At 40.3% G+C, this 25,552-nt stretch overlaps 1 protein-coding gene across 3 annotated transcripts in view; it reads left to right on the top strand.

The window, feature by feature from the left end:
• abr (ABR activator of RhoGEF and GTPase) overlaps positions 1–25,552 on the top strand; it is a gene marked incomplete at its 5' end in the record, with an annotated part of 129,052 nt that overhangs the window by 75,312 nt on the left and 28,188 nt on the right. For all 3 annotated transcript variants that reach the window (XM_083910742.1, XM_083910741.1, XM_083910743.1), the window contains 3 exons: positions 1,700–1,774; positions 8,803–8,900; positions 9,613–9,744. In XM_083910742.1, coding sequence (XP_083766868.1) covers positions 1,700–1,774; positions 8,803–8,900; positions 9,613–9,744 — 305 coding nt within the window. The remainder of the gene's footprint in view (positions 1–1,699; positions 1,775–8,802; positions 8,901–9,612; positions 9,745–25,552) is intronic.

Here is a 25,552-nt window from a genome sequence, read left to right as displayed (position 1 = left end):
TAGGGGTTCTGAAATAGAGACCAGCTGGGAAAGGAATTTCTCAGGAATATACAAAGAGGACCTGGAATATTTGCTCTTTCAATGTATCCCTCATTTGAATCTTTGTTTCCTGAGTTTTTTGTTTTTGTTTTGTGTAAGTTCAATCATAATGGAAATGACAGATTTCATTTTGAGGCCACCTTCAAGCTGAGCCTTTGTTGTTTATGGACAAAATACACACACCCACACACATTAAGGACTCTCCTCTCAGCAGTGGATCTCCACACGCTGTATATCAGGCCACCAAACAAAACATCCACCCACTGAACACCTCTGTGTGGCCAGCTCAGTTTGAGGAGATTCACGGTTTTTCTTTTGAATTGTCTTCATTTCATTTAGATAAGTGTTTCTTCTTAAACTTGAATGAATGACAATAGTTAATGGCAGAATTTAATGCTGCTAAGTTGGTAAGGAATGAGATCTACCTGCTTCTGATTCACCAAAGCAGACCAAAACCTAACAAATGCCATATACACTCATGCTTCTCCATATTCTTACCATATAAGATGAAACAAAGCAATTATTATAAACCAATCCTACGGCTGCCGTAAATGTGTCACCAGAGCAGTTTAAAGTGTCACAAAAAACAGTACAGGAAATAATCTGTGCTGTGGTTTCGAGTCAGAATGTCCGACTTTACAGTCGGTGATCACTGAACTCATTGACCTGCATGTAAATACCCGAGGCAGCTGTCAATTTTCTGTCAACAACTGTACTGTCAATAAATGTCAATTACAATCTTTTAAAAAAAGGAAATAAATCATCATTAGTCACTAAATTGGCAAGACATGATGAGGAGGATGACAATCCAGGAAACAACATTGTCATAATCATTACTTATAGTAATAATAGTGTGTTCTCTCCACTCATAATTATTATTTTGTGTGCTTATGTGTGTGTGTGTACACTCTTAGAAATAAGGGTTCTTCTACAAGGGCTGAGGTTCTACCTGGAGCCATTTGCTTCTGAAAACCCCTTTTCCCAAATTAAGGGTTTTTCAAGGCTTCTTGGTAACACTAATGGTTCCAGTAAGAACCATCCGGGGAACCCTTTAAAACCCATCTCCTGAATAAAGGGTTTTAAAAGGGTTCTTGGTGGAACCCTCCAAAAGGGTTCTCCTATGAGGACAAGCCGAAGAACCTTATATGGTTCTACTTAGCACTTTTATTTCTAAGTGTAGATATATTGCTTAATTAGACCACCACCAAAGCCACTAAATGAACAGCAGTGGTAATTATCAAAATATTTTTTTTATGTTCCAATAATGGTTAATACACCAGTATGTAGAAGCTCTTAATCTGAAAGGATATTTTTAATGCTAAAATATAATTATTTGCAATCCATGAATTTTCAAATGTACTGTTTTACAGTAAAACAGGGGGAAAAAAGAATAAAGCACATTATTATTGCTTGTCACATTATAATTATTTACATGCATTCCTGGACAGATAAAATAGTTTTAGTGGTTGAATGTTGCGCTTGATTAATTTCTGACTGGAGCCCAATGAACCTGCTCAATGTTGGGTATAAAAATGTAGTCTTCAACCATTTTTGTACACAAACTTTGAATGTGATTGACTGTTAAACACATTTACATCACCATATATACAGTCAGAACTGGACTAACTTGTCTTTGTGTCTTTTTGTGTGTGTTTTCCAGATGAGGAGACTCCTGGCCTGTACGGCTTCTTGCATGTGATCGTCCACTCTGCCAAAGGATTCACGGACTCAGCCAGTAAGTCCAGTAAGGAATTGCAATTTTTTTCTCTATATTTTGTCTGCTTTTTAACCACGCTGATGCACACACTTTGGCTCAGCATCTCCTCAAACATAGCTGCTGTGCGTGTACTCTACACATCTGCCAGGTAAACACACAGTGGCATTAAAGTGTGTGTATTAGTCCCACAATGGAGAAATTGATGGTGTCACAGCGGCAAATACAGTGATATAATAAACATGCATTTCCACATCTGTGAATGTAGAATATAGAATATTTCTACTATTAAGAATTAGGGATGAGAATCGGTATCGGTCAGTATCGGTTTTGGTCCGATATAGAATCCGATATGATCCAAAATCTGCTAACGGCGTCATAGTTTGTAAATGACTGTATCGGAATAATATCAGTATCTGTAGATACTCAAATTCTTAATATCGGTATAAGGGCACACTCATTTGTTGTACTTTCTGTAATGTGCATACATTCCTAATGATGCAAACACATCAACATGCATGAAAGGAGAATGTAGAATCGTAAAAAGAAGAGTTTTCAACACACGCATACTCTCTCAGACTCTCTTGATGTCTCTCAGTAGTGGACAGCTGGAGCAGTGGTACGTTCTGTGCCATGTTACACAAGCACCAGTTCAAATTTCAAATATATGAAAAAGTGACGGAGAGGGAGAGATGTGATTTCCTCAGTAACCATGACAGCCCCCGGTATATGAAAGCAGACATGCGAAGATTTCCTGGGTAATGGATTGGAAAGCTCTCTCTCTCTCTCTCTCTCTCTCGCCTCTGAAAAGCCTGTGTGATCCTCGATGGATCACAGAAAGCCGTGGGGGTTTCAAAATGAAGCAAGTGTGTCTCTGTTTGTGTACAGGGAAGTTTGGTAACTTTGACTGATACAGTCTGACGTGTCCAGGGGAACATACAGCTCACGATTATACAGCACCAAACAGAGCTCTTGTAAGAGGTTGTTCTTCCAGTTGTTTTTTGTCGGACAAAGTCACCATCAATTAACCCTATAACACCAAGCAAATTGATGACTACACATTTGCACAAGCGCACTTTGCATTACCGTAGTAACGCAACGGTTTGCGCTATCGTGGTTAATGTAATGGTAATTCCACTCGTGTAGTTTCAGGAAGACTTAGAATCGGCATCTTTGTCGCCAGCGAGGAGAGAGATGGAAGAACACCAGTACATACAGTATTTAGTAGTTTCCATTTTTTAGCCTGTTTTTGCACATTGAGAGACACAAAATTTATTGTAAATTTGTTCATAATGTTCCAATTTCAAATTTAGCATGCAAAATCTGTGGTTCACCAACAACTGCAGATAATTTGTTTTCATTTTCATTTCATTGTTAAAGCAGTATTTTATCATGCAGGAAAATGTAAAGAACTGCCAGATATTGGAAGTTATTCTTGAATAATTTACAGAATCCCTTAGTTAAAGGCGCCATATGCAAGAATGTGGTCAAAAACGGTTACTACACTCAAACTCTAAATACTGAGGTCTTTTAGGTTTCGTTTTCTCCACCATTGTAGCTCTGACATAACTGGCAACCCCTGGTTGCTTGGCAGCTGAGACTCTACTGACTGCCATGTTTGGTAGACGGCGGCAGGTGGCGCTTATGCCAAAACATGATTATAAACCATAAACCATAAACCATAAACCATAAACATGATTTGCAGTCTGCAAACGATTTTTTTAATGCAAATATTTTGGCTGTACTGTTATATGAATATTATTTCTGAGTCTCTGTGACATATTAGGAGGATTTTACGGCCAGTTGCTTCAGATTTATTGCATAATGCACATTTAAAGGACATTATCTGGTCCTTTTATGGTTACATTAAGCAAATAATCCACACAGACATTTTGAGGGGTAGGTGTTAAAGGGTTAAACGGCATAAGCAACGTTTGTTACAGACAAATGGTTTCATTTTTGTACAGACTATTTCAAAGGGGTAGTACAAAACTCATAGAAACTTTCTATGGGAACTTTAGTTTGGGAATTGTGGACATATTCCAAATTTGGAAAAACTTTCCAAATTTTCCAGGTAATTCTCACCTGGAAATGTTGGGTAATTTAAAGAAACTGTCATAAACATACATGCAAAATGATACACTAATAAAACACATGATGCATATTCATTTGAATGTTGAGTAAAACATTCCTTACAGCCCTGCAGTAAGTAAGTAGTGAGCCATGTGCCTGTGATTGGAGAATAGCATTAACATCCAACTGCATTTGCATCAAATCTGATTGTTTTAGCCAAGATTATGATTCAATCTATTATTTACCAACCAACAATTTTGAAAATGACCACTTTATTCACATTAATTCACATGGAAAGTCTCCAATTTTGAAAATTCCTGCAATTTTGCAACCCCACTGACCACATTTAGTTACATTTCCATAAAGCTTATTAAACATATCCAGACATTGTGTTGTTTTTCTCACATAGTTCATGCATTTGGAAAACAACCCAGTGAGCAGAGAGATGATGGTTGACATTGTGTGTCTTTATCCTTCCCTTTACCACAACTTCTCACAGATGTAGCTTAATGACATTGTCTAACAGCCTTTTTTTTGTGTAGTTGTTGTGTTGTGATGTTGTGTAATTCAGCCCCTGTGTGATGTAGGTTTGTTGTGGTTGCAGTTGCATTGTTGAAGTCACTGTCATTCCCCCTGAAAGCCATGTATTTCTGTTATAAGGGGTTTGAATTGTCATATCACAATCGATGATGTAATGCAGTTCGTGCTTCAGACAGCTAAACAGATGCGCAGTCCTCAACAATGGCCTTCTTGTTGCGTTTTTCTTTTTGATTGAAAAAGCAAACATGCACTAGAGGATGTTATTGGAGCTGTGATAACTACCCCCTGCCTCATCCCCCACCTCACCCCACTGGGAAAGGGCTTTAAATTCAGCCCAGGGCAGAGTTTTTAAACTGGGTCACAGCCGAAGAACGAGCTGGGAGTTCAGCATCTCCTGAAAAACTTCAGTGGGAAACATAACTTAGAAGAGAGGTGCACAACACGTAACTTTGTTCTTGTTTTTATATATGTACATGTGTATATACGTGTATATATGTGTATGTACGTGTATATATGTGTATGTACGTGTATATATGTATTTGTATTTGTATGTGTATATGTATATATATATATGTGTATATTCGTATATCTACATATGTGTGTATATATGTATGTGTGTATGCATGTATGGATGTGTGTATATGTACATATATATATACATATGTACACATGTATGTGTGTATATGTACATATATATATACATATGTACACATGTATGTGTGTATATGTACATATATATACATATGTATGTACATATATACATATGTATATGTACACACATGTATATGTACATATATACATATGTATATGCACATATATACATATGTACATATGTATATATACATATGTGCATATACATATGTATATATACATATGTATATGCACATATATACATCTGCTGCTGAAACCTGATGCTGAAAAATTGCAGTTGTTGCATAGGAAGTGAGCACAAATCCAAATTGAAATGCCACAGTTGTAACTTCGACCCGAGTGAAGTGGTTTTAAGTGAGCCCAGCTGCGTCCACGTGTGTCACTTGTATGATCTTGTACAGCAACACCTAGACACCAGAGGTTATTCGTGTATAATATTAAAGTAACGATACGACAATAAGAAGTTATGTAATAGCACCCAAACCGAGTCCTTTTAATCCTCAATTTAAAACACATGTTTTCACTCTGTTCTTTTCTCCATTGTTGAACAAGTTCTCATGACTCATGAATTCTGCGTTTAATCCAATCCCACACTCGATGCTTACATTGTTATTTGTTGTTTATGTTTTCTTCCTCTGGATTCCATGAAAACATTTCAGTTATCGGTGTTTCTATTTCCTCCCAAGGCCTTCAAGCAAAAAAACATTAGCTCTAGGGATTGTGGCTCTTGGAAAACACTGATTAGTTTTACTGATTATCACTTGTCTCCGAATTCTGTGAACTGGCAGTTTGACCCTGCGTTCAACACAGCCCAGAGCAAAGATTAGCCTCCTCCATAAGAACACAGACACATTACAAGGCCCACAGTCCTCCACTAATTGAGGTGGAAAAGGATGGTATCCATTAACCTGTGGATTTAAGGGTCAGAGGCCCCATGCTGACCAAGTTATCCCCCCTCATACTCTGTGCCTGATACTGACCTGCCAGGAAAAAATGTAAAACCCATGAAGTTCAGCCTCTTTTAGTTTGTCCACCTTACTGAAGCCTTCCTGGAGGACACAAAAATACCTTTCTGGCCTTGTTTGAGTTTTAGGTCTGTACATATGAGCCTCTCTCAGATGAGAAAAGAAATCACTATTTAAATAAATGTAGTAGCTGAGGAGGATTAATAATACACATATACAATATTGGGTATCGTGGATCATGCGTCCCGTATCGTATCGTGATATTATTGGTATCGTGGATCATGCGTCCCGTATCGTATCGTGATATTATTGGTATCGTGGATCATGTGTCCCGTATCACATCGTGATATTATTGGTATGGTGGACCATGTGTCACGTATGGTATCATGAACCATGCGTCGCGTATCGTGATATTACTGGTATCGTGGACCATGCGTCGCGTATCGTGATATTATTGGTATCATGGACCATGAGTCGCGTATATCGTGATATTATTGGTATCGTGGACCATGTGTCCCGTATCTTATCGTGATATTATTGGTATCGTGGACCATGTGTCACATATCGTGATATTATTGGTATCGTGGCCCATGTGTCGCTTATCATATCATGATATTATTGGTATCATGGACCATGCGCCGCGTATTGTGATATTATTGGTATTGTGGACCATGCGTCCCGTATCGTATCATGATATTATTGATAAGGTGGACTATGCGTCCCGTATCGCATCATGATATTATTGGTATCGTGGACCATGCGTCACGTATCGTGATATTATTGGTATCGTGGACCATGTGTCGCGTACTGTATCCTGATATTATTGGTATCGTGGACCATGCGTCGCGTATCTTGATATTATTGGTGTCATGGACCACAACTACGGTGATAATTGACTAATCAGTTTGATCAGTTTGCTCCTCCATGACTGTAAAGGAAATATATTTAGATTGTGGCCAAAACAAAACATTCAAGGGTTGGTGGAACACCGACTGACACTGATAAACCAAATGAGGAATAAATTAATTGACAAACTAATTGATTGATTGATGGAGGTAATTATTAGTTGCAGTTTCTTAATGTTCCACCATCTCCTCACTGAAGCAGCGAAATGTTGTCTAATGTCAAAGCAGAGGTGGCTGCAATAAGCTCGTCTGCTTCTGTATGTAGCGGAAACGTACAATAACTGCTCCATTTAATAAATATCCCCCAGATGGTCACGCTGAATTTCCCTCTGCTGAACTTCCTCCATACCACCGCTGCTAATCTCTTCCTCGCCGGGAGTAATTATGGCCGAACCTCTCAAGATGCTGAGAAAACAAACACAGAAGGAATGATACCAGATGGAACAAGATCCCATTATACATTCAAGTCCTTCACTTTATAGATGTAAAGATACATTATGTCAGTGTTTTATTTGCTGACTTGGTATCTTTCTCTAACCGGGCTCAGGTCAGAGCGTTGTTTAGATGACATTGCTTTTGATGTTGCAGTGTGAACGTGATATATCGGCGTGTTCTCTAAATTTGCATACGAGATTCAGCCGTCTCCCCCTGGTTCAATCACCCAATCTCAGTGACTCCTCTGGTGTTAAAGGTCAAGTCGTTCACTCATCCATCATGCTGTCAGGTGGGGACGCACCCGCGGGAGCGCGTCCACGCTGCAGGACGCACTGCAGACACTTTACAGACAGTTGGAAGTGTGGTCTGCAGGAACAGCTACAGCAGCATTTGAAGAAACACATTAACAGACTTAATTGCTCCGTGTAAGAGCCGAGCACATGGCGATCCCAGGAGAGTGATGACTTTAGTACGAGGATGTAAAGAGCCGGAGGAGCAGTGTCAGCTCATATTGACTTTTTAAAGGCCTTCGGAAAAAAGAAAAGCTCTTTCATCCTGTAACTGCACATTATTAACACATCTGAATTAAACATTTAGTCACTCTCTGTCACTGAGAAAACTGAGTTTAAATTGAATTGAAAGTACAGTATGTAAATTTAGCAACATTCATCAGTGAAGTTGTATGTTGCAGCTGAATATCCCTCGCCCTAATATATGTAGCCTTCATTTAGCATCAAAAGTTAAAGGTGTTTAGTTTGTAGAACTTACCCACATACATATGTTACACACTGTACCTTTAAAATGGAGTCAGGGGACTTTTTTATTTTTTATTTTTGTGTTTGACAGACATGATGTAGATCTGAAAAGGGACTTAAGTGAAATATTGAGTTCTCGAGTCTCGATCCTGCTTTTTTGCAAACACAGCAGCACTGAAGTGCAGTTGTTCATCCATTTTCTGGATGAGACGGTGAAGTATTAGTTATCAATTAATTGACTGACAGTCAAGTATTTGTTGATTGAAAAGAACCAGTAAAGATTGATATGTCTTCACTGATATATGAAATACCAATAAACTTAGAAAATAACAAGTCAATTATCAAATACTAAAAACGGTTGTTAGTAGCAGCCCTATGTGAAAATTACATAACATAAAGTTGTTGACTATAAATTGTATTGGCCTCTTATCAGTCTGACTTTAAATGAAAAGAAATTATCTCCATGTTGTGATGTCATTATCCTCTAAAACTCAGCTTTAATGACTCTAATAATAGTTTTAAGGGCTGTACGTTTACTGCAAGATGATAAAAATGTGATCAACAGAGACTTGTAATGCAACCGCATAGTTCTTATAACTCATAAAACTGCTCAGCTCGGCTGTGCCATTAACAAAGCTGTCAAGAACCTTGAATGTTTACTCAGTATTTTCAGTTATTTAATGATAACATCTGATGAATCTTTGCACCGACTGTGTTTTCAACAGATCTGTACTGCACCCTGGAAGTGGACTCGTACGGATACTTTGTCAGCAAGGCCAAAACCCGAGTCTTCAGGGACACATCAGAGCCACAGTGGAATGAGGTGAGTCACCAAAACGTGACCGAGTCCTGCACGGGTAAATCTGCACTCGCCCATACTACCTGTGAAGCTTCCCGCTCACCGTTAGTTCTAATGTCATACCGCACCCGCCCGTACCCTTTAAAGGAGACATATTATGCAAAATCAACTTTTTCATAATTTTAGTACTTATATTTGGGACTCTGGAGGCCCTATGAGTAGGCAAAGTGTGAAAACTGCTCCACAGTGCAGCACAGAGTTCCACACAAACTTCCAGCCTCGAAGGATTTACATGTCCAGTGGATACATTTTATATATGACGGCAATGTGCCCAGCTAGAGTCAGCAAATATTGGCTTTTACAAATGCTAACTGCTGTTAGCTGCCCGGAGCCTCAGTGACGCTGACGTAGTTTCCATGTCTCAAGCGAGCGTTCTGAACAGGGTCTTTTTGGCAGGGTGATTGAACTGCATATGGTGCTTTATCCTTTTGACCAAAATATGTCACAGACATGTTCATTAGGACACCAGGGAACTAGGTTAACTTGTAGAAATTGGGTATAATATGTCTCCTTCACTCCATATGCACTCACAAAACTTAGCAAAGCTTCTAAGGGTTCAGAAGACATCTAATGAGAAATCTAGTCCAGGACTCCTTTCACTATACATTGCCTCCCCGCTGTTGTTGCTATGCAAAGACAAACATTGAATTAATTCCCCTTCCGTGTCGTCTAACAGGAGTTTGAAATAGAGTTGGAGGGCTCCCAGTACCTGCGGATCCTGTGTTACGAGAAGTGTTACGACAAAACCATGCTCAACAAAGACGACAACGAGATTGTGGACAAGATCATGGGCAAAGGGCAAGTCCAGGTAAGAAAACAAACGTCATTGACATGACCCCACACACACACACACACACAGAGAAAGACGCTTGTGTCCTTGTGGGGAGATTTCCCAACATGTGACTCATTTTAATTAGCCGTCTAGCCTCTATACGCACAATATATGTGGTTTTGTTATCTTGGCCTCTAATGACGCTGGTTGGTTTAATAGTCTGAAGGAGTTTATTTAACGGGGGGCTTCCCCTTTCCTTTCTTGTAGAGTGAAATGTCCCCCATAAAAACACAGTCTTGTTAACCAGAGGTTGCCCACACAGTGGAATCTGTGGTTCCGCGAAATCGTTTGCAAAATGCTGCATCGTTGTTTCGGTTTTTACAGAGCGGCCAACAGGGGAGTCAAGTTTCCATTTTTTCCAGAAACTTCGTGGAAAATTGGTTGGAGTCAAGTGAAGCTTGACTCCTGTCATTTTCCTGCAATTTTAGATAAACTGCTGCTGCGATTAACATTTCCTCTGCTGCAGCTCAGTAATCAATAGAGCTTCACTTTGTGCATTAGAGAAGACCCTGAGGGGTTTGAGTTTTTCTACTCCAATTAATATCCTCGTGTTGTTCTTAAGAGATGCATGCGTGGGTGTCGGAGATGAGCTTTGTAGCGCGTTATTTTTAAACCTGCATTCTGACACTTTTTAGCTCTCCAAATTTCACGGAAGGAATAAACCTGTGAAAACATTTCTGTTGGTTTGTTTGCTGCTGCTGCAGCTGCAGCAAAAGCCACGTCAGATGCAGACAAAGACAAAGCTTCATGAATCACTTGTTTGTCATTGGAACGCAGCTCAAAAATGTGTCTCATCTAAAACAGGTATGCAGTTTCTCCTCAGACTTGGTTCCTGTTGTATATTTTTCACACAGTCTTTAAAACGGGAGGGAAAAAAAACACCCGCAAAATTTATGTTGTAGCATTTCCTGTTTGTCTCCACGACCACTTTACATGTTTTTCTTTTCATGCTGGTGATTTATGTAAGAGCATATTATGATATTTCAATGTCACATTGTGTGATTGTTGTCTCTTTATCGCCAACTTTTCCTTATTTGAATTTTATTTATAACATTTTACCACTGGATTTTCCCAGAGAAACGATACACTTTCTTAATAAACTTGCGCAGTTAAACGTAGCCACCCCAACGTTTCACAGACCACTCGGTAGTTCGAAAAAGCCACCCTCTGGTATGGCTACCACTCCAAGAGACAAATGCCGCCGCTGCTGCTGCTGGGAACATCCACTTCCAGCCAACAACAAGCCAAAAGACCAAATAAATACACCACATGTTGGGCTGGCTCACTGTCAGAAGGGGGGAAATGGATAGGGGGATAGAAATGAAGAGAAAGAATGGCATGTTCTGTCCCAGACTCTGAGAGAGAAGGAGAGAGAGGGGGAATAGTGTGTCCTGTAGAGAGGGTTATTGGGATAAAGGATGTGTTTGCAAGGAAAAAAAAGTTAATATTTAAAATACATTTTGAAGAAAGTGTCCAATGCGTTGTTATCACTAAGTCCTGCTTATATTCTGACTTGGACTGATGTTGTGTGTCATTAGTTGTATCATATCATATTGTTATTGTAACCTGCTTTGATCGAGGAAACATTTTGTCAGAGTACTTGTATGAAGAGACTTTCACTTGGACACAAAGCTGTTTGCTTTTCCAGTGAAGCCCAGTTTTAGAAGGAGCCCCTCTGTGTTTTGCTTACGTCTCTGGAGACCCTCGGATTTATTTAACAAGCTCGTGGAATACTCGGCAGACCGTAAATGGGCATATTGGGCCTGAAGTTTTTTTTGTTTTTGTTTTACCCTCTGCTGTTGCACAGATGAGAAAGACGATCGCGTCTGTCATCTAAGGATATTATTATTCCAGTAGACGGTTTATATTTAAATCAACAAATTTCCTGTGAACGCTTGTATTCTTATAGCTTGATTATGATATGTAGGCACAGTCACTGTGGTGTTGCTGTGATAAACTTATGAAATCTATATTTATATCATTTTGTCAAGATCTCGCATTTATAACTAGAAAAGCACTCAGAGAGTGCAGACCTCCGCCAAGACAGCTCAAACCCCATCATTTTCCTTAACACACTATGCATTGTATCAGTTTTTGAATTGAGAATCGATTTTGAATCGAATTGTGACCCTAAGAATCAGAATCGAATCGTTAGCCACCCAAAGATTCACATCCCTACACGAAACACCTAGTCGTTCAGTATATTTTCGTTTTTCGTATTTTTTTTGTGGGAACATAATGTTCCTGACCCTAAACCTGACGAGGGCTGAACAATTAATCCTTTTCGGAAATTGAAATTGCAGTTGAAAATAATGCAAATAGCAAATTGCAAGTGCTGCAATGAAGGATTATAAAGGTAATTGGTGTCTTTAAATTGTCATTCTTGGATTAATATATAGAGTAGTTCTTTTTTTGGGGCTTCAGCATAGGGTTAGGGTTGATTTTGCATAATATAGGCCCTTTAAATGAAGCCAACCACATATGCTGGTTGTTTTCTTGTATATCATGCACATGCACACCCACGTGGCCACAAACACAGCTAACGGTGACAGTAACACTCATGATTGAGTTGTCTTATCCACGAGGGAATTATCTGCCATTTATTTTCCTGAACTTTATCCTGTTGATGTCGCCACGAGCAGATAACCTCTGATCCCTGAGGTCACGCGGCTAATCCTCCGTTAAACTTCAGCAATGTTGGGGTTACCCCCCCTGTCAGCCTAAATAGATTCTTAAATGTCCTTTTGAAGGCGTCAAGGAGAACGTGTCGGTATCTGCTCCCAAGATTTGCCATTTGAGGGGAAAAAAGCTGTGCCTTGAATGTGAAACTGTTCGGCTTCTGCAACCACTGATTGTCTTTTGGCCACACAAGATTATTTTTTCTGCATTCAAACCAAATCTCCTGTTCTGCCTCCTGTGTTGTGCAAGTTCTCCCTGATGTGCCAGCTATACTGTAGCTTAGGATACTGTTCTTCAGAGGAGCCATTATGTAACTGTAGGGTAATAATCCCAGTGGTTTTTTGTTGCTGGTATCGCAGCCTTCATCCACCCCATCCCAGCCTAGGATTGGGTGGGGCTCACCTCTTCACCTCTTTATCAGGGAAAGAGTGTTTTTGTTGTTTTCATCCACTCACCAGCATCCTCTCTAGTGTAGTCTCCTCACTGTTGAACTAGTGTAACATAACATATATCTGAAAGCTCTCATTAGACATCGTTTTCAAAGTGGGAGGTGAAAGGGAAGGATAAAAAAAGAAGATAATAATTGCGGTTTAGCCTGTCTATTGTATTGTGTAATACCACAGTTGGTAGTTGGAGCAGCAGCACCAGCGTCTGAGGACCACAATTCCCGGAGACAATGAAGGGTACTTACAAAATACTGAGTGCCTAATTGCAGCTATTAGTCCAAAAAAAATAATCACATGGTGTCAGAGGGAAGTGTGTAAATTAATATACAGCAAATAAAAAGATACAGATATGTGACATAACATCTCCAGAACAGGGATTATCACCTCAACCTTTTCCCTCTTCATCCTCCTCCTCCTCCTCCCTCCATCATCCCTTAGACTCCATGACCCTTACGTCGCTGTGTGATGCCGAGGGTTTGTTTTCACTGGTTGTTAATCTGGAGTGAGTGTATGTGTGTTGACAGCGTTACCAGTTCCTGAATCAGTGGTAACATGATAGTTTTGAAACCGTTGCCTTCGAGCTAATGGGAGCCAGGAGAAGGTGGGCATTAGGAATGAAACGAGAAATGGGGGGCGATGAGACTTTTGTGTGTTTTCCTGGCAGCTCTTAGCTCCCTCTCCGAAGCCAAGGAGCCGGACAGGGGTGCACACATTAGCCGGCGTTACTGTAAAAGTGCGGGTGCAAAGGGGTTGTAAAGTTTGGAGCGTCTACTTTGTGCACTCTCCTCCCCACTTAAGAGCCAGAGCTCTTTCCCCTACATGAAGCATTAGATGCTAAGTTTGACATTTATTAGTGAAAGTGGCATTGTTTGGCCTAATGGCAGACCGGCCATCTGGAGAATCAGCGATGAAGTTTCGTTGGACCAGTGGCACTCAGCCAGTGCAGGAAGTGCAGGCCTCAAGCTCTGATCTAATCTTTCAGTGCTCGTTATGCCAACTCCAGGCTGTCATGAGAGTGAAATACAGCCTGGTTAGTGTACCTCGAAATATGTATGCTATAAAGATAGTAAATGTGTTGTATGTAACCAAATAGAAAAGGTGATGAAGAAAACTCACTTAAAGAAGTTTTTAGATTCTAAATATATCCATTCCCACTGGTCAAAAATTCCATTTAGTCCAGAGTTACAAGGGTTCAGACCAGTGGGAATGTGTTTTAATGGGTTTTTTAATCGGCTTTAGCTCCAATTGTTATTGGTGGGAATATAAGACCTGGATGATTTTCTTTGATCGTTCTGCATCATTTCTGGTGCAAGGCCACAAAGAACATTTATCTTTCAGCTTCTAGAATGTAGCCGTGAGTGTTTGAAGCAAACCTTACTTTTTATAACTTGGGACATCGTTCACATCAAGAGAAAAGAAAGACCAAAGTAAAAGATATAAATAATAAAACAAAACTTAAGGGACAGGAGATTACATCAGCCACAGAGGCTACTGGGAGCTAACAGCAGTTAGCATTTGGAAAATTGATCATTTGCAGGCTCTAGCAGGCACATTGTCGTCATATATCACATGTATCCACTGGATAGATAAATGGCTGGAAGTTTGTGTAGCACTCTGTGCTGCACTGTGGAGCCAATAATAGAACTTTTCACAGACTTACGGTTTTCGGATACTGTTGCCCTCGCCAGCACTCTCACGTGTTTTTTAGGAACAAAGCGGAGCTCTGTGAGACAACAATTCCAGGAATTTAGCGCATTGTGACGTCCCAGTGAGAGCGGAAGTCAACATCGTGTGTTTGTTTTTTTTTGCCTACTCATAGGGCCTCCAGAGTCCCAAATATTATTAAAAAGTAGATTTTGCATAATATGAGACCTTTAACATCCAACCGTTGCGTGCTGCTTATCCTCACGTGGAGGTATGTCCATGCCAGTCGGCATCCATTTTGCATGCTTCTTTGAATAGAATAACGCTATTGCTATCTTGATATCATATAGCTGATACCTGGGTACGATGTGTGTGTAGTGTCCTGAAACAATAATGTGTTTATTTCAAAACCCAAGACTTTGCGAGACCTACTGATTCTGAGGCTGGTTTTCCGCAAACGGACACCAGGGGGAGTGGAGACGGCCCCCAGTCTCCCCCGCAACATTTACCATTGAACCATTGAACCATCTCCAATGGTGTTAATTTAGAGTAAAAATCCTGCATAATCCTCCTTTAAGATTCCAGATACTTTATATATGCACATTTTTGTATTTAATGTTGCTATATTTCAAAATTAGCCTTTTCTCTTTTGCTTTCCACACGAACCACATGAGACTGCTAATTTCATGGCTTCTTGTTGTTGAGGTGTAATTTCTGTCACCTCTGGGGCTGCTGTGTGGTGGTACGTCATATGGGAATAGTTTTAAACATGGAGCTGAGTATTTTTAATAAGACGTGTGTGTGCGCGCATTATTGTTGTTGTGTGTCTTCATGCATCGGTGTGTAGGTATTAATATAAATTAGTGCCTAATAGTTGGTGTCATCTGTTTTGTTTCTGTCCCCTGTCATTTAGGGCTGTGATCTGTCATGTTTCCATTATATACACCCCCTGCGGCCACACACACACACACACTTACACATACACAAACGCACACACACAGCTGTCAACAACACTAACAGATGGGATTCTGCTGCATGTGTTCAGCCCCCCTGGAGACGAACCATAGATTCATACACACACACATGGGTGATGGGCTAATGCATTGTAAATGATATCAATAACTTCATCTGGCTACATTAGCTGGTGTTTATTGTGTTTTCGTGAGCCGGTGGAAGACAGAAGCCTGAAGATGGAGCGTGTACATTAATTCAGAAACAAAGATCGTCCGACTGCTCTTTGTTCTTTTACTCCTAAAACTAATTTTATTCTCTTTGTTCCCTGTAGTTTTTTTTTTTCCTTTTAATGAGGCTCATCCCTCATCGCCTGTGTTCGAGCATCCAGCGCCTTTTTTATTGATGAATTTCAGTTGAGCAGACTTCCTCATCAGACGGTGCTTGATCAGTGGAGCTGATAGACGTAGCTTTGATGGTGTTTTAGACTTTCCTCAGAGAAGCTCCTCATTTTCGACAGTTTTCCCTTTCTTTCCCTTTCTTTTGAGCACCCACTCCATGCCACTTGGGATATACATGCCCCAAATAACTATTTGCAAGTCTGTAAACATTGTTTGATGGTGCACACGTGCAGCCAGGTGCCTTGTCTTTCTTTATCTTTGTCTGGAGAAGAGGGAAACACCCAGTGACACATTTGATGCATGTGTATCGTGCACCTTAATGTTTTTGTTTTGGTGAGTCTTTTTCAGATTTTGATGATTCAAGGCAAGATGAATAATAATGACATGTTGCTTCTCACAGAAAGTTGATTGGAAGACTTACATCAGGTATCGAGCAAATAGCCTACACTACCGTTCAAAAGTTTGGGGTCACCTATACAATTTGTTGTTGTTTTCCATAAAAACTCACACTTTTATTCATCAAAATAGTGTCAAAATGAATAGAAAATATTGTCAAGACATTGACATGATGAGAAATAATGATTTTTATTCAAAATAAAGTTTTGAGCTGTGCTAAAGTCATTGCACAAGGGTTTTCAAGGGTGTCCTAATCAAATAGCAAATAGCAAACACAATGTACCATTGGAACACTGGAAATAGGCCTCTTTACAACTATGTACATATTCCATTAAAAACCAGACGTTTGCAGCTAGAATAGTCGTTTACCACATTTTAAAGTGTATTTCTGATTAATTTAATGTTATATTCATTAAAAAAAAAAGTGTTTTTCTTTCAAAAATTAGGACATTTCTAAGTGACCCCAAACTTTTTAACCGGAGTGTACATATAACTGAACTTTGAGCCATGGTTGGTTGCACAGTAATAAACCTGCACCTTCCAAGTTGCAGCACATTCAATAAAAATTCAAATTTAAGGGTGGTGGAGGACATGAGACTTAAATTGGATGACTTATTGGCAGTGTGACATTACCAATGCTAGGAAGGCTAAAAACTTTTTTTTTTAAATGTCACTTCGGAGTCAGGATTAAGTTTTGTAAATATAATTTAATAATAATTTAAGCATAGATAGATGTTCTCAGCTGCTGGACTCTGTACAAGTCGGAGGCGTCGGACAGACTTTTGATTCAACCAAGCTGAAAGAGTGAACTGTGAACTGTGTAGGAAGAGCAAAGGAAAAGAAAAAAAGGCTTTTTCTATCACTGTTTGATGACTGAGAACTGTGTGAAAGACTAAAGCGAGACCATAAAACGGCAGTTTGTGGACCAGACGATCTGTGTGTTTTTTCTCTTGATGCCCCATCCATCCTTCTCTGTCCATCTGTTCTCCAGCAGAAGACACAAACACGCTGCTTTCCTCAGCACCTTCAATATGTCAAGTACCAGCCGGCCTGGTAATTGGTCCTCATCGCGTTGCATAATCATTTAGGGAAGTGTATGGATTGATAACGGATGTATGATTTCCTACCGGGAACATACATGTGTAGTTCAAGGGAGGGAGCTACAGAAGAGACAGAGAATAGGAATGAGAGCCGCAGATGGTGGCCAATTATGCGATGCTGAGAGTTAAAGTGAGAACAAAGGAGCTTATCGCGACCCGACAAATGAAATGCTCCCCAGAGAGACGCCGCAAATCTCACCAGGCACTCGCCAGCCTTTGTCTCGTGGAGGAGTCAGGGTTCAGGGATAATTGGAAACAGGCTGGATGGGAGGGAGGAGCTGGGTCAGCTGATAGAACGAGTGTCATATTTGAACGCTGAGGCGAAAACCGCTTTGTCCAAACGTAAGAACTTCAGTTTTCCAATCAGACCAAATTAGGACCATTGTGGTTTTTTTAAGCTGCAAAGCAGTGATGGAGACCAAATTTCATGTCGAACTTCTGACCAAGATAATTGCAATTCATGATATTGCAATGATTGTAAAAATCATTGCAATATCGGACAGTTCTCTGGCTCTTCTTGAGCTGTGGATTAACAACAAGAGGGACAGATCCACCTCATCCCTCTCATCGCGCTATCCGTCTGCCTCTCTGAGGAGTAAAGCTCATTTCATGCTTGGCTCTGCTCTGCTCTGCCAACGCTCGCTGTGCAGCTCAGCCGAAGAATTGTCTAGGTCACACCTCAGCTGTAGGTCTGAGAAATCCCAACACATGAAGGTCCTTTGTGTCTGGGTCTGCCTGGAGATGCAGAAACGACTTTTATCAATAGTTTTGTTTATTCCCAAATGGCTTTTAGTAGTTTGATAATCTGTAAAATGCCTCACTTATCTTCTTTCTGATAGTTAGATGAGAAAAGTGACTCTAATAGACTAATATACAGCCTTCAGCATGTTGACTCAGCTTAGCGTAAAGACTGGAAACAGTAATAAACCACGAGGCTGGCTCTGTCCAGATCTGTTCAGCTGTAATATTAAAACTAACACCAGTAAAAGTCCATACGATAATATATAACGTTGGCATGCAGTCTGTATGCTAAGCTGAGCCAATCTGCTTCAGGCTGTAGCTTTTATTCTCACAGACAAACACAAGAGCAGCATCATATGTCATATAACGCTCTGCTATTTTGTGAATATATACATTATTTTCCCCCAAAATGTTACTTCAAAATGATGTCCTTTCCATATTTTCCTACCCTTTGTTCTTTGTCCTTTTTGTTAAATGTCACCTACACGCCTGTACGAAGACTACTAATATGTAAAAAGAACAATTTGTCCAATATTACCGTCAGATTTTAAAGGTTACTGTGTCCTTAAGTCAGCTTTGAGATTTTTAATGACTTGTGTAAAGGAAGTTGCCGCTAACCCAGTGCTGTGCGATTATTCCGATGGACCACTCTGCCCCAACTCGACATTGCATTCAGATGCATCAAATTCATCGTGAGGTTTAATCATAATGTCATCAATCCAGAAATTACCTGACATTAATACGAGGGCTGCAACGATTATTCTTATTATTTATATAGGAGTATTAATTGATTACTAAATTCATTGTAAACTATTTTGATAATCAAACAATCAGTTTGAGTGTTTTTATAAATAATCATGAAGTTTGGAAGCTACTTGCACGTCAATGTCATGAGTACTTTGATCAATTATCACCTGAAATTCAGAGACCAGATCACTTTTTTGTCCATGCTGTTATTGGCTGATATTCCTCACACTGGTATTAAAATAAATTGGCCCTAGTAACTCTACCCTTTTGCTGTGTTTCCATCATGGTACGGTTTGGATTGGTACAGTACCGTATGGTTTGGGATGATTAAAGCCTTGGGTCAGGCTTCTGTTTTTGACTGAGAACAGTATCTTTACTTGGTGGGGTGTGCGATGTGCCTGATTGCCATGTCAGCAAGATATGTAGCATGACAACAAACACAGCTTTGTATGAGAAGAGACCGCGGACGCTGAAGGAATACCGGTCACAAGGGAATGACGTTTTTCGGTCGCCCAAACATCAACTGTCGTTAGTCGAGCCGGTTTAGCTCCACAGCTCTTACCGCACCTATTTACCCTGGTAAAAGGGAAGTGTGCGAAAAAATTGAATGGAAGAGGCTGGTTATTTTGGTAGTTCCTAATAGAAACGCAAAAAATATCTACCGATCTGTACCAAATGGTGCAGCCGATCAGGAGACCAGAGTGGTTCTTGTAAAGTAAAGTAAAATGTGATGGACCATCTGCAGCTGATGTTTGCCGTTTGCTGCGTTCATGTTGAAGCTCACACTACCCCGGGGGAAGCTGGTGATCAGGTTGCAACTGTTACGAAGCTGCAGCGTTCACTGCATTTACTCAAATGCCACGTTTGTTGAACTTGCTCCTCTGAACTGTTTGTTTAGATGTGATGATTGTGCAGCAACTACTATGCTTTCCACATGGCCGGACTTGGGGTCTGTGATTGAGCAACTATGTGCCCTCTGTGGCTCTGCACCTCGTTATGTAGGCAGGCCGATGTTCAGTTTAGCCTCTCGGGAGGTTTGGTTTTCTCTATAGAAAACAGTGGGACAGCGGTTTGCACCAGGACTTGTTGGCAGACTACGGTCTTGTTTAATGCTGAATTGAAGAGGCATTAATCCAAAGCATATGCAGGAATTTCAAACTCTCTAACTTTATACTGTGTATCCATGACTATTGTCTGTGTATGTTTACCAACAGCTCCAGGGAAGTTCTCACTGACATAGCTCATAGATTCTTTCTTCTTTTTTTTTTCTCTTTTTGTATGAGCTACAGTGACAGTGCTACATGCATTCTCTGCACCATCACCCTGCTTGAGACCACAGTGAGCACAACCACAATGAATGATCACGCCTACTTAACTCTAGGATAACTTAAGAAAATGTTCACTCCTCCGTTTTGTTGTTTGACAGCCTTTTCCAACAGGAAACTGAAGTTTGTGTAACTTTTGTAAACCACTCACTCCCCACACCAAAGTCCATGGAGAAAAGCATTTTTAATCCACTACTGCCTCTACTTATAATGAGAATTCAAATTTGTTATATTCGCACACACACCAAGCAGTGATAGTGAATCTCACTTCTGTGTTCAACCAATACTTTCTATACACTAGTAGTGAACACACAAACCAGGCACAGGAGCTGTGGATTGCACACATCTGCACCCAGCGAGCAATGGAAGTTGGTATTCAATACCATACCACCAGGCAGGCAGCGGCTCATCAGCAGCAGCTGTGCTGTCTGGAGCGGGGAGGTGGGAGTGAAGAGGCTGTCCTCACGGTAGGTGAGACATTTTCACACGGTTCACCGCAGAAAAAATGGTGTTATACTGAAATAACGAAGTCGGTGTCCATTCACCAATACATAAGCACATATTTACTTTGCATTAGCATGCTACTGCTTTGTGGCTAACTTGCCGAACCTGTTTCCCAAGGTAAGCTAGCGAGGTTACGATTAGCATTAGCGTAGGGCTAACATAATACAAACACTGTGCAACCTCATTGGGCACAACACAAATGTTTTCATTTTTCCATTAGCATTAGCATAGCTAGCTGTTTTGTGACTGTCAGCCACGCATTACACACAGTGTATTGTATTATGTTAGCCTTTACGTTCCTTATCATGCATTACCATAACTGAAAAATCTTCAGCTCCCACTATGGGAATACATACTTCCTACTGGCACTGCACTAGTCTCTGTAATTCTTCCTTCAGGATTCAGTACACTTCAGAAAGCATAGCATGTTGTCTTGCAAGGTGGCTTCCAGCATCCCTATACTTATACTATACATCATATCTATCAGGCAGCATTTCAAATTTTACTCGAACGTTTCTCCACATTTTCCTCTTTCTCTGTAAACGTTTCTCCATAAGCGTCTGTGAGGTAGTATAGTGTGTCACAGAGATTACCGACATCCTGGTTTTCCTTTCCTCGACCTCAGGAGGAGCTTTGTGTAACAGCCACGATCCAGTGACAACTCCTTCTTATTAGCAGGAAGGGGTTCGCGTCTGTCGTCTGATGATGTTTGGACAAAGTCAGGTGGCCTCTCCTAACTCGATGGGAGAAACAGCTGAAATGCAGCAAATGGTTTGAGCAGCGTTGTCATATGAGATTTTTGTTATTTTCTGTCCAGTTCTGATTTACTGTTGAGAATTCCATAATATTTGAAAGGGAAACCTCACTACAGCTGTTTGCCAAGCACAGCTTGTGTACGTGGCCTCATTCTAAATGTGCATCTTTACCCTTGAGCCCTTTTAGTTTTTGTAATTGTGTGTGTTGTCAAAAATGCCTCTATATGCTCTACTGGGCCCCTAAAGCCTTAGTAACTTCACACACTGCTACTTTCATTAAGTATAAACACTAACAGCACTGTGCTCATGGATGTATATCATTCCCCTCCTAGTTTCTACTTTCTAAAGGAAGTGTTTGTAATTTAAGCGTCTCACGTTCACAAATCTCCAGTTGATACCTTGTGATTTCTCAACGCCATATGAACAGGAAGCGGTAGCTGACTGATAATCGGCAGCTTGAGGTTGTGCAGCTGTTATTTTTGGGTTGCCGTGTGCACTTTGCGCATGCCAGAGTGTTGTTAAAGCATCTGCTCGGCTCCTGTAGTGATAGAACTGTGTTCAGAGGTGAGTCAAGAGAGAAACGTTCATACAGTACTGACTTTGCCTGCCAGACGGTGAGAAAAATGAGTGGACATGGAAAATGCAGGATAAGGAAAATATATTTATTAAAAGTGCTATCCTCAGGCTTATAGGACGGTACAGTACAAAGGTCCCTTAAATTGGACATTTTGCCTGCAGCTTTAGCTAGACATCTTGTCACTTCTCCACCCAAATACAATTAATCTGGAGCCACAAAAAACATATTTGACCCTTAAAATGAAGTTAATATCATGTATAAAGTTTTTTATATTTAAAGAACTACAATTTGTCCCATTTATGACATTTTAAAACTTCAAAAAGAAAACTGTTGACATTGCATTGCTGCTTATACTTGATCTTTTTTAAAGTGTCGGAAAATAAAACGATTTTATGCAGTTAATGCCTGAGAAAACCTGCCTGGCATAAGTACATGGATCTAAAAATGCACAGGACAATTGGAATTGTGTACTTCTTCATGTACACATTACTTTAATTTAATGGCTTTCGGGGAGGTTTTTCTATGGGGGGCCGTGTAGGTAATAATTCCTTTTTTACCTCTCACATACACAATATTGCCTCTCACATTCACTATTTTTGGCTCTCACATACACAATTTTACCTCTCACATACACAATTTTGCCTCTCACATTCACTATTTTTGGTTCTCACATACACAATTTTACCTCTCGCATACACAATTTTACCTCTCATATTCACTCTTTTACTTTGCACATACACAAGTTTACCTCTCACATACTCTCTTTTACTTTGCACATACACAATATGTAACACACACGGTAAAAATTGTGGCCTACACGGCCCCCCATGTTTTTCAATATTGCATTTGACGTAGAATTTGGATGTAATGCACAAAATATCTAAGCACTTTTATTCATGACTTTATCTCGCCAATAAAGTGTCAAAAAACATTGTTTTTTCTTCAAAGCTGCTTTAACCCAAGTATAAGTTAGAGGTCATGTTCCACTGACATGTCTTCTTCATGTACAGAAACGACTCTGAAACCCCCAGCTTACCCTCAAAGGACTGAGTTATTGCAATCATCGCTCAGGTTCTAAGTCTATAACTTCCCATGACATTGTGCTATTCATATGGCAGGAACATGAGTAAGTGCCAAGTGCCAGTCGTTTGATGCTGTTTATGACTTCCTGGCTGTCCCAGGAGCGAGGGAGGGCGACTGCCCGTTTCCTGCTCAGACTGTACACACTTCATGAATTCTGAACTCAAATGCTTGATGTACTCGTTATTACGTTTATCTATTTCTTGTTGTTGCCTCCATCAAGAGGGGCCGTGTTTTCAGTTGTGCTTGTTTGTGAGCAGCATAACTCGAAAAAAATAAGGGAATGGATTTTGATAACATTTTCTAGGGATGTAGGTTTATGCCCAAAGGAGAAATTATTTTTGGTGGTGATATGGATACTGATCTGGTCTCATCATTTAAAAACAACCTCGTCGGATAGGAGTGTGTACTAAAACTGTGGGAAACCGAGCATCAGTTTGTTTCGTAAATGCCTTCCATGTGCCATCCAGTCTGAAACTGTAGCTTTATCTGTGCAACTCTTTTCCAGTTCCTCTTCACAAATCTGTCACCAGGATACACATTCATCCTCACTTACATACTGTATAAAAAGTAATGAGATAATATGACGGTTAACACAGAACAGAAATGATTAAAAGGTGCTTTCTACATGTTGCGTAACTCACCTCAGTAATAAAGCTCCTTTTGATTAGCTTCTTGCTTTTTTTGACTTGAGACCTCTATGTTGGGCCCCTTGCAACCATAAATTAAACTAATGATGATGTAATTGTTTTCATGTGGAGGAACTGTTTCTAAAATCCCCAGTGACCCCCCACAAGGATGTTTTCAACTTGTCAGCTGTGTAAAAAGCGATGAGATCACCAAATCCAGCACTGGTGCTGCCTTGACTTGATCTTTTGTCATCTGCACGAGTTAAAGAATGTTAAACCTGTGCTTGGCTCATTATGCACTGCATAAAATTACATTGCATAACTTTCATCTATATATAAATGTCCCTTCGATTCAAAGCACTGTAAAGTATAGCAGTGTTTATGTCTTGTGTGACATTTCTGTGTTAGCTGCACACAGGAAGTCGATGTCAGTATAGGTGGAGATAGTGGCATTGTGCTAGTAAAGTGAGAAGACTGCAAACAGGTCGGAGTTTGACTGAAAACACAAAAAAAGCTAATTCTTCTGCTTAAAAACCACAATCTTTCATCAATTTCACAGGATAAATGCGTCTTTTATCCCACCCATGTGCTATACACACAATGCTCCATCAGTCAGGTCTGATAGTATTGCTTGACTGCGCCTGTTGTCAGATGAACGAAACAGCGTGCAAATAATGTTACATCATTTCCACCAAACAGAGGCATAAAATAACATCATCAACAAAAAATCACCAAACTTTACGCACTGCAGCTTTAAGCCTTGTGTGGTACCAAAAACACAACAACCTTAATAGCTGTAATGAATCTCCTTTTCCTGAGTTCCTTCCTGTTATTATATAAACCTTTATTGCAGCACAGTTTGAAAGCAGGCACTATAAAATATTCCACTATGATATGAATCACCGAAAACGCATAACCTACGAGAACAACACGGCTCCTAGTGTTTCTCGGATGACATGTGCCTTTGGTGTGTTGCTTCACTCGGAGCAGCCCATTGCATAACCGTTGTGTCGTGCTGAATTCATCCGAGCGATATTTTTTAGTTCCTGGTAGAAGCATTAAACGCATTGATCCACCGGGGTTTTGCCAGCTCAAGTGCGTACCTGTGTTCCCTATGCTGTTCCTGCTTTAAAAGAGTTGAGTGGGTGTTTATGAAGGAGGGCATCTCAAAAGTAGTTTCACAGTAACATATTTGAATTATATAAGGTGTGTTGTATAATAGCAAGGAGAGTGATGTGTGCTGGGTGCGTGTGTGTGTTCTAGTGCAGGTGGTGTTTGGGTTGCTTGCATCTGTGTGTGACCTGATGATGGTTCACTCCTCCTGCATGAAGAACCGCTGATAAGCTGCAGTTAGATGGAAGCCACCGTGATCAAGACACACTAATCCCATCACTGGCTGCCTGTATATATCATCAGTGAGAAACCCTCTGGTTTGAGTTTATAATCTGTCTACTTTATCTGTGAAATTGAAGCAGGAGAAGAAGCCAATTGAGGATCAAAGCAGCGTGAAGGTGGAATAAGAAAGAAAGAGAGCGACTGAGATGAAGTGTTTAGCTGCAACTCATTTCCATTAGCCTGAGGTGGTTTGTCTGCACCGCTAACACGGTTACACAAAGACTGGTCAACTGGTCAACATAACAATCACCAGAGCTGAAGCTGCTGCAGTCTGATACATCGATTTTTCCACTTATATTGATTTGTCTTCTTCACCTGCTAATGAGGTTTTGACCCATCACTGATTTTTTTCTTGTTCTCCTTATTGGCACCTTCATCTTATCGACTCCGCAGATGGTTATTAAGGCTGGTGTG

The sequence above is a fragment of the Microchirus variegatus genome (genome assembly GCF_963457635.1).
Source record: "Microchirus variegatus genome assembly, chromosome: 2".
NCBI lineage: Eukaryota > Metazoa > Chordata > Actinopteri > Pleuronectiformes > Soleidae > Microchirus > Microchirus variegatus.
This window is presented reverse-complemented; position numbering and strand designations above follow the sequence as displayed.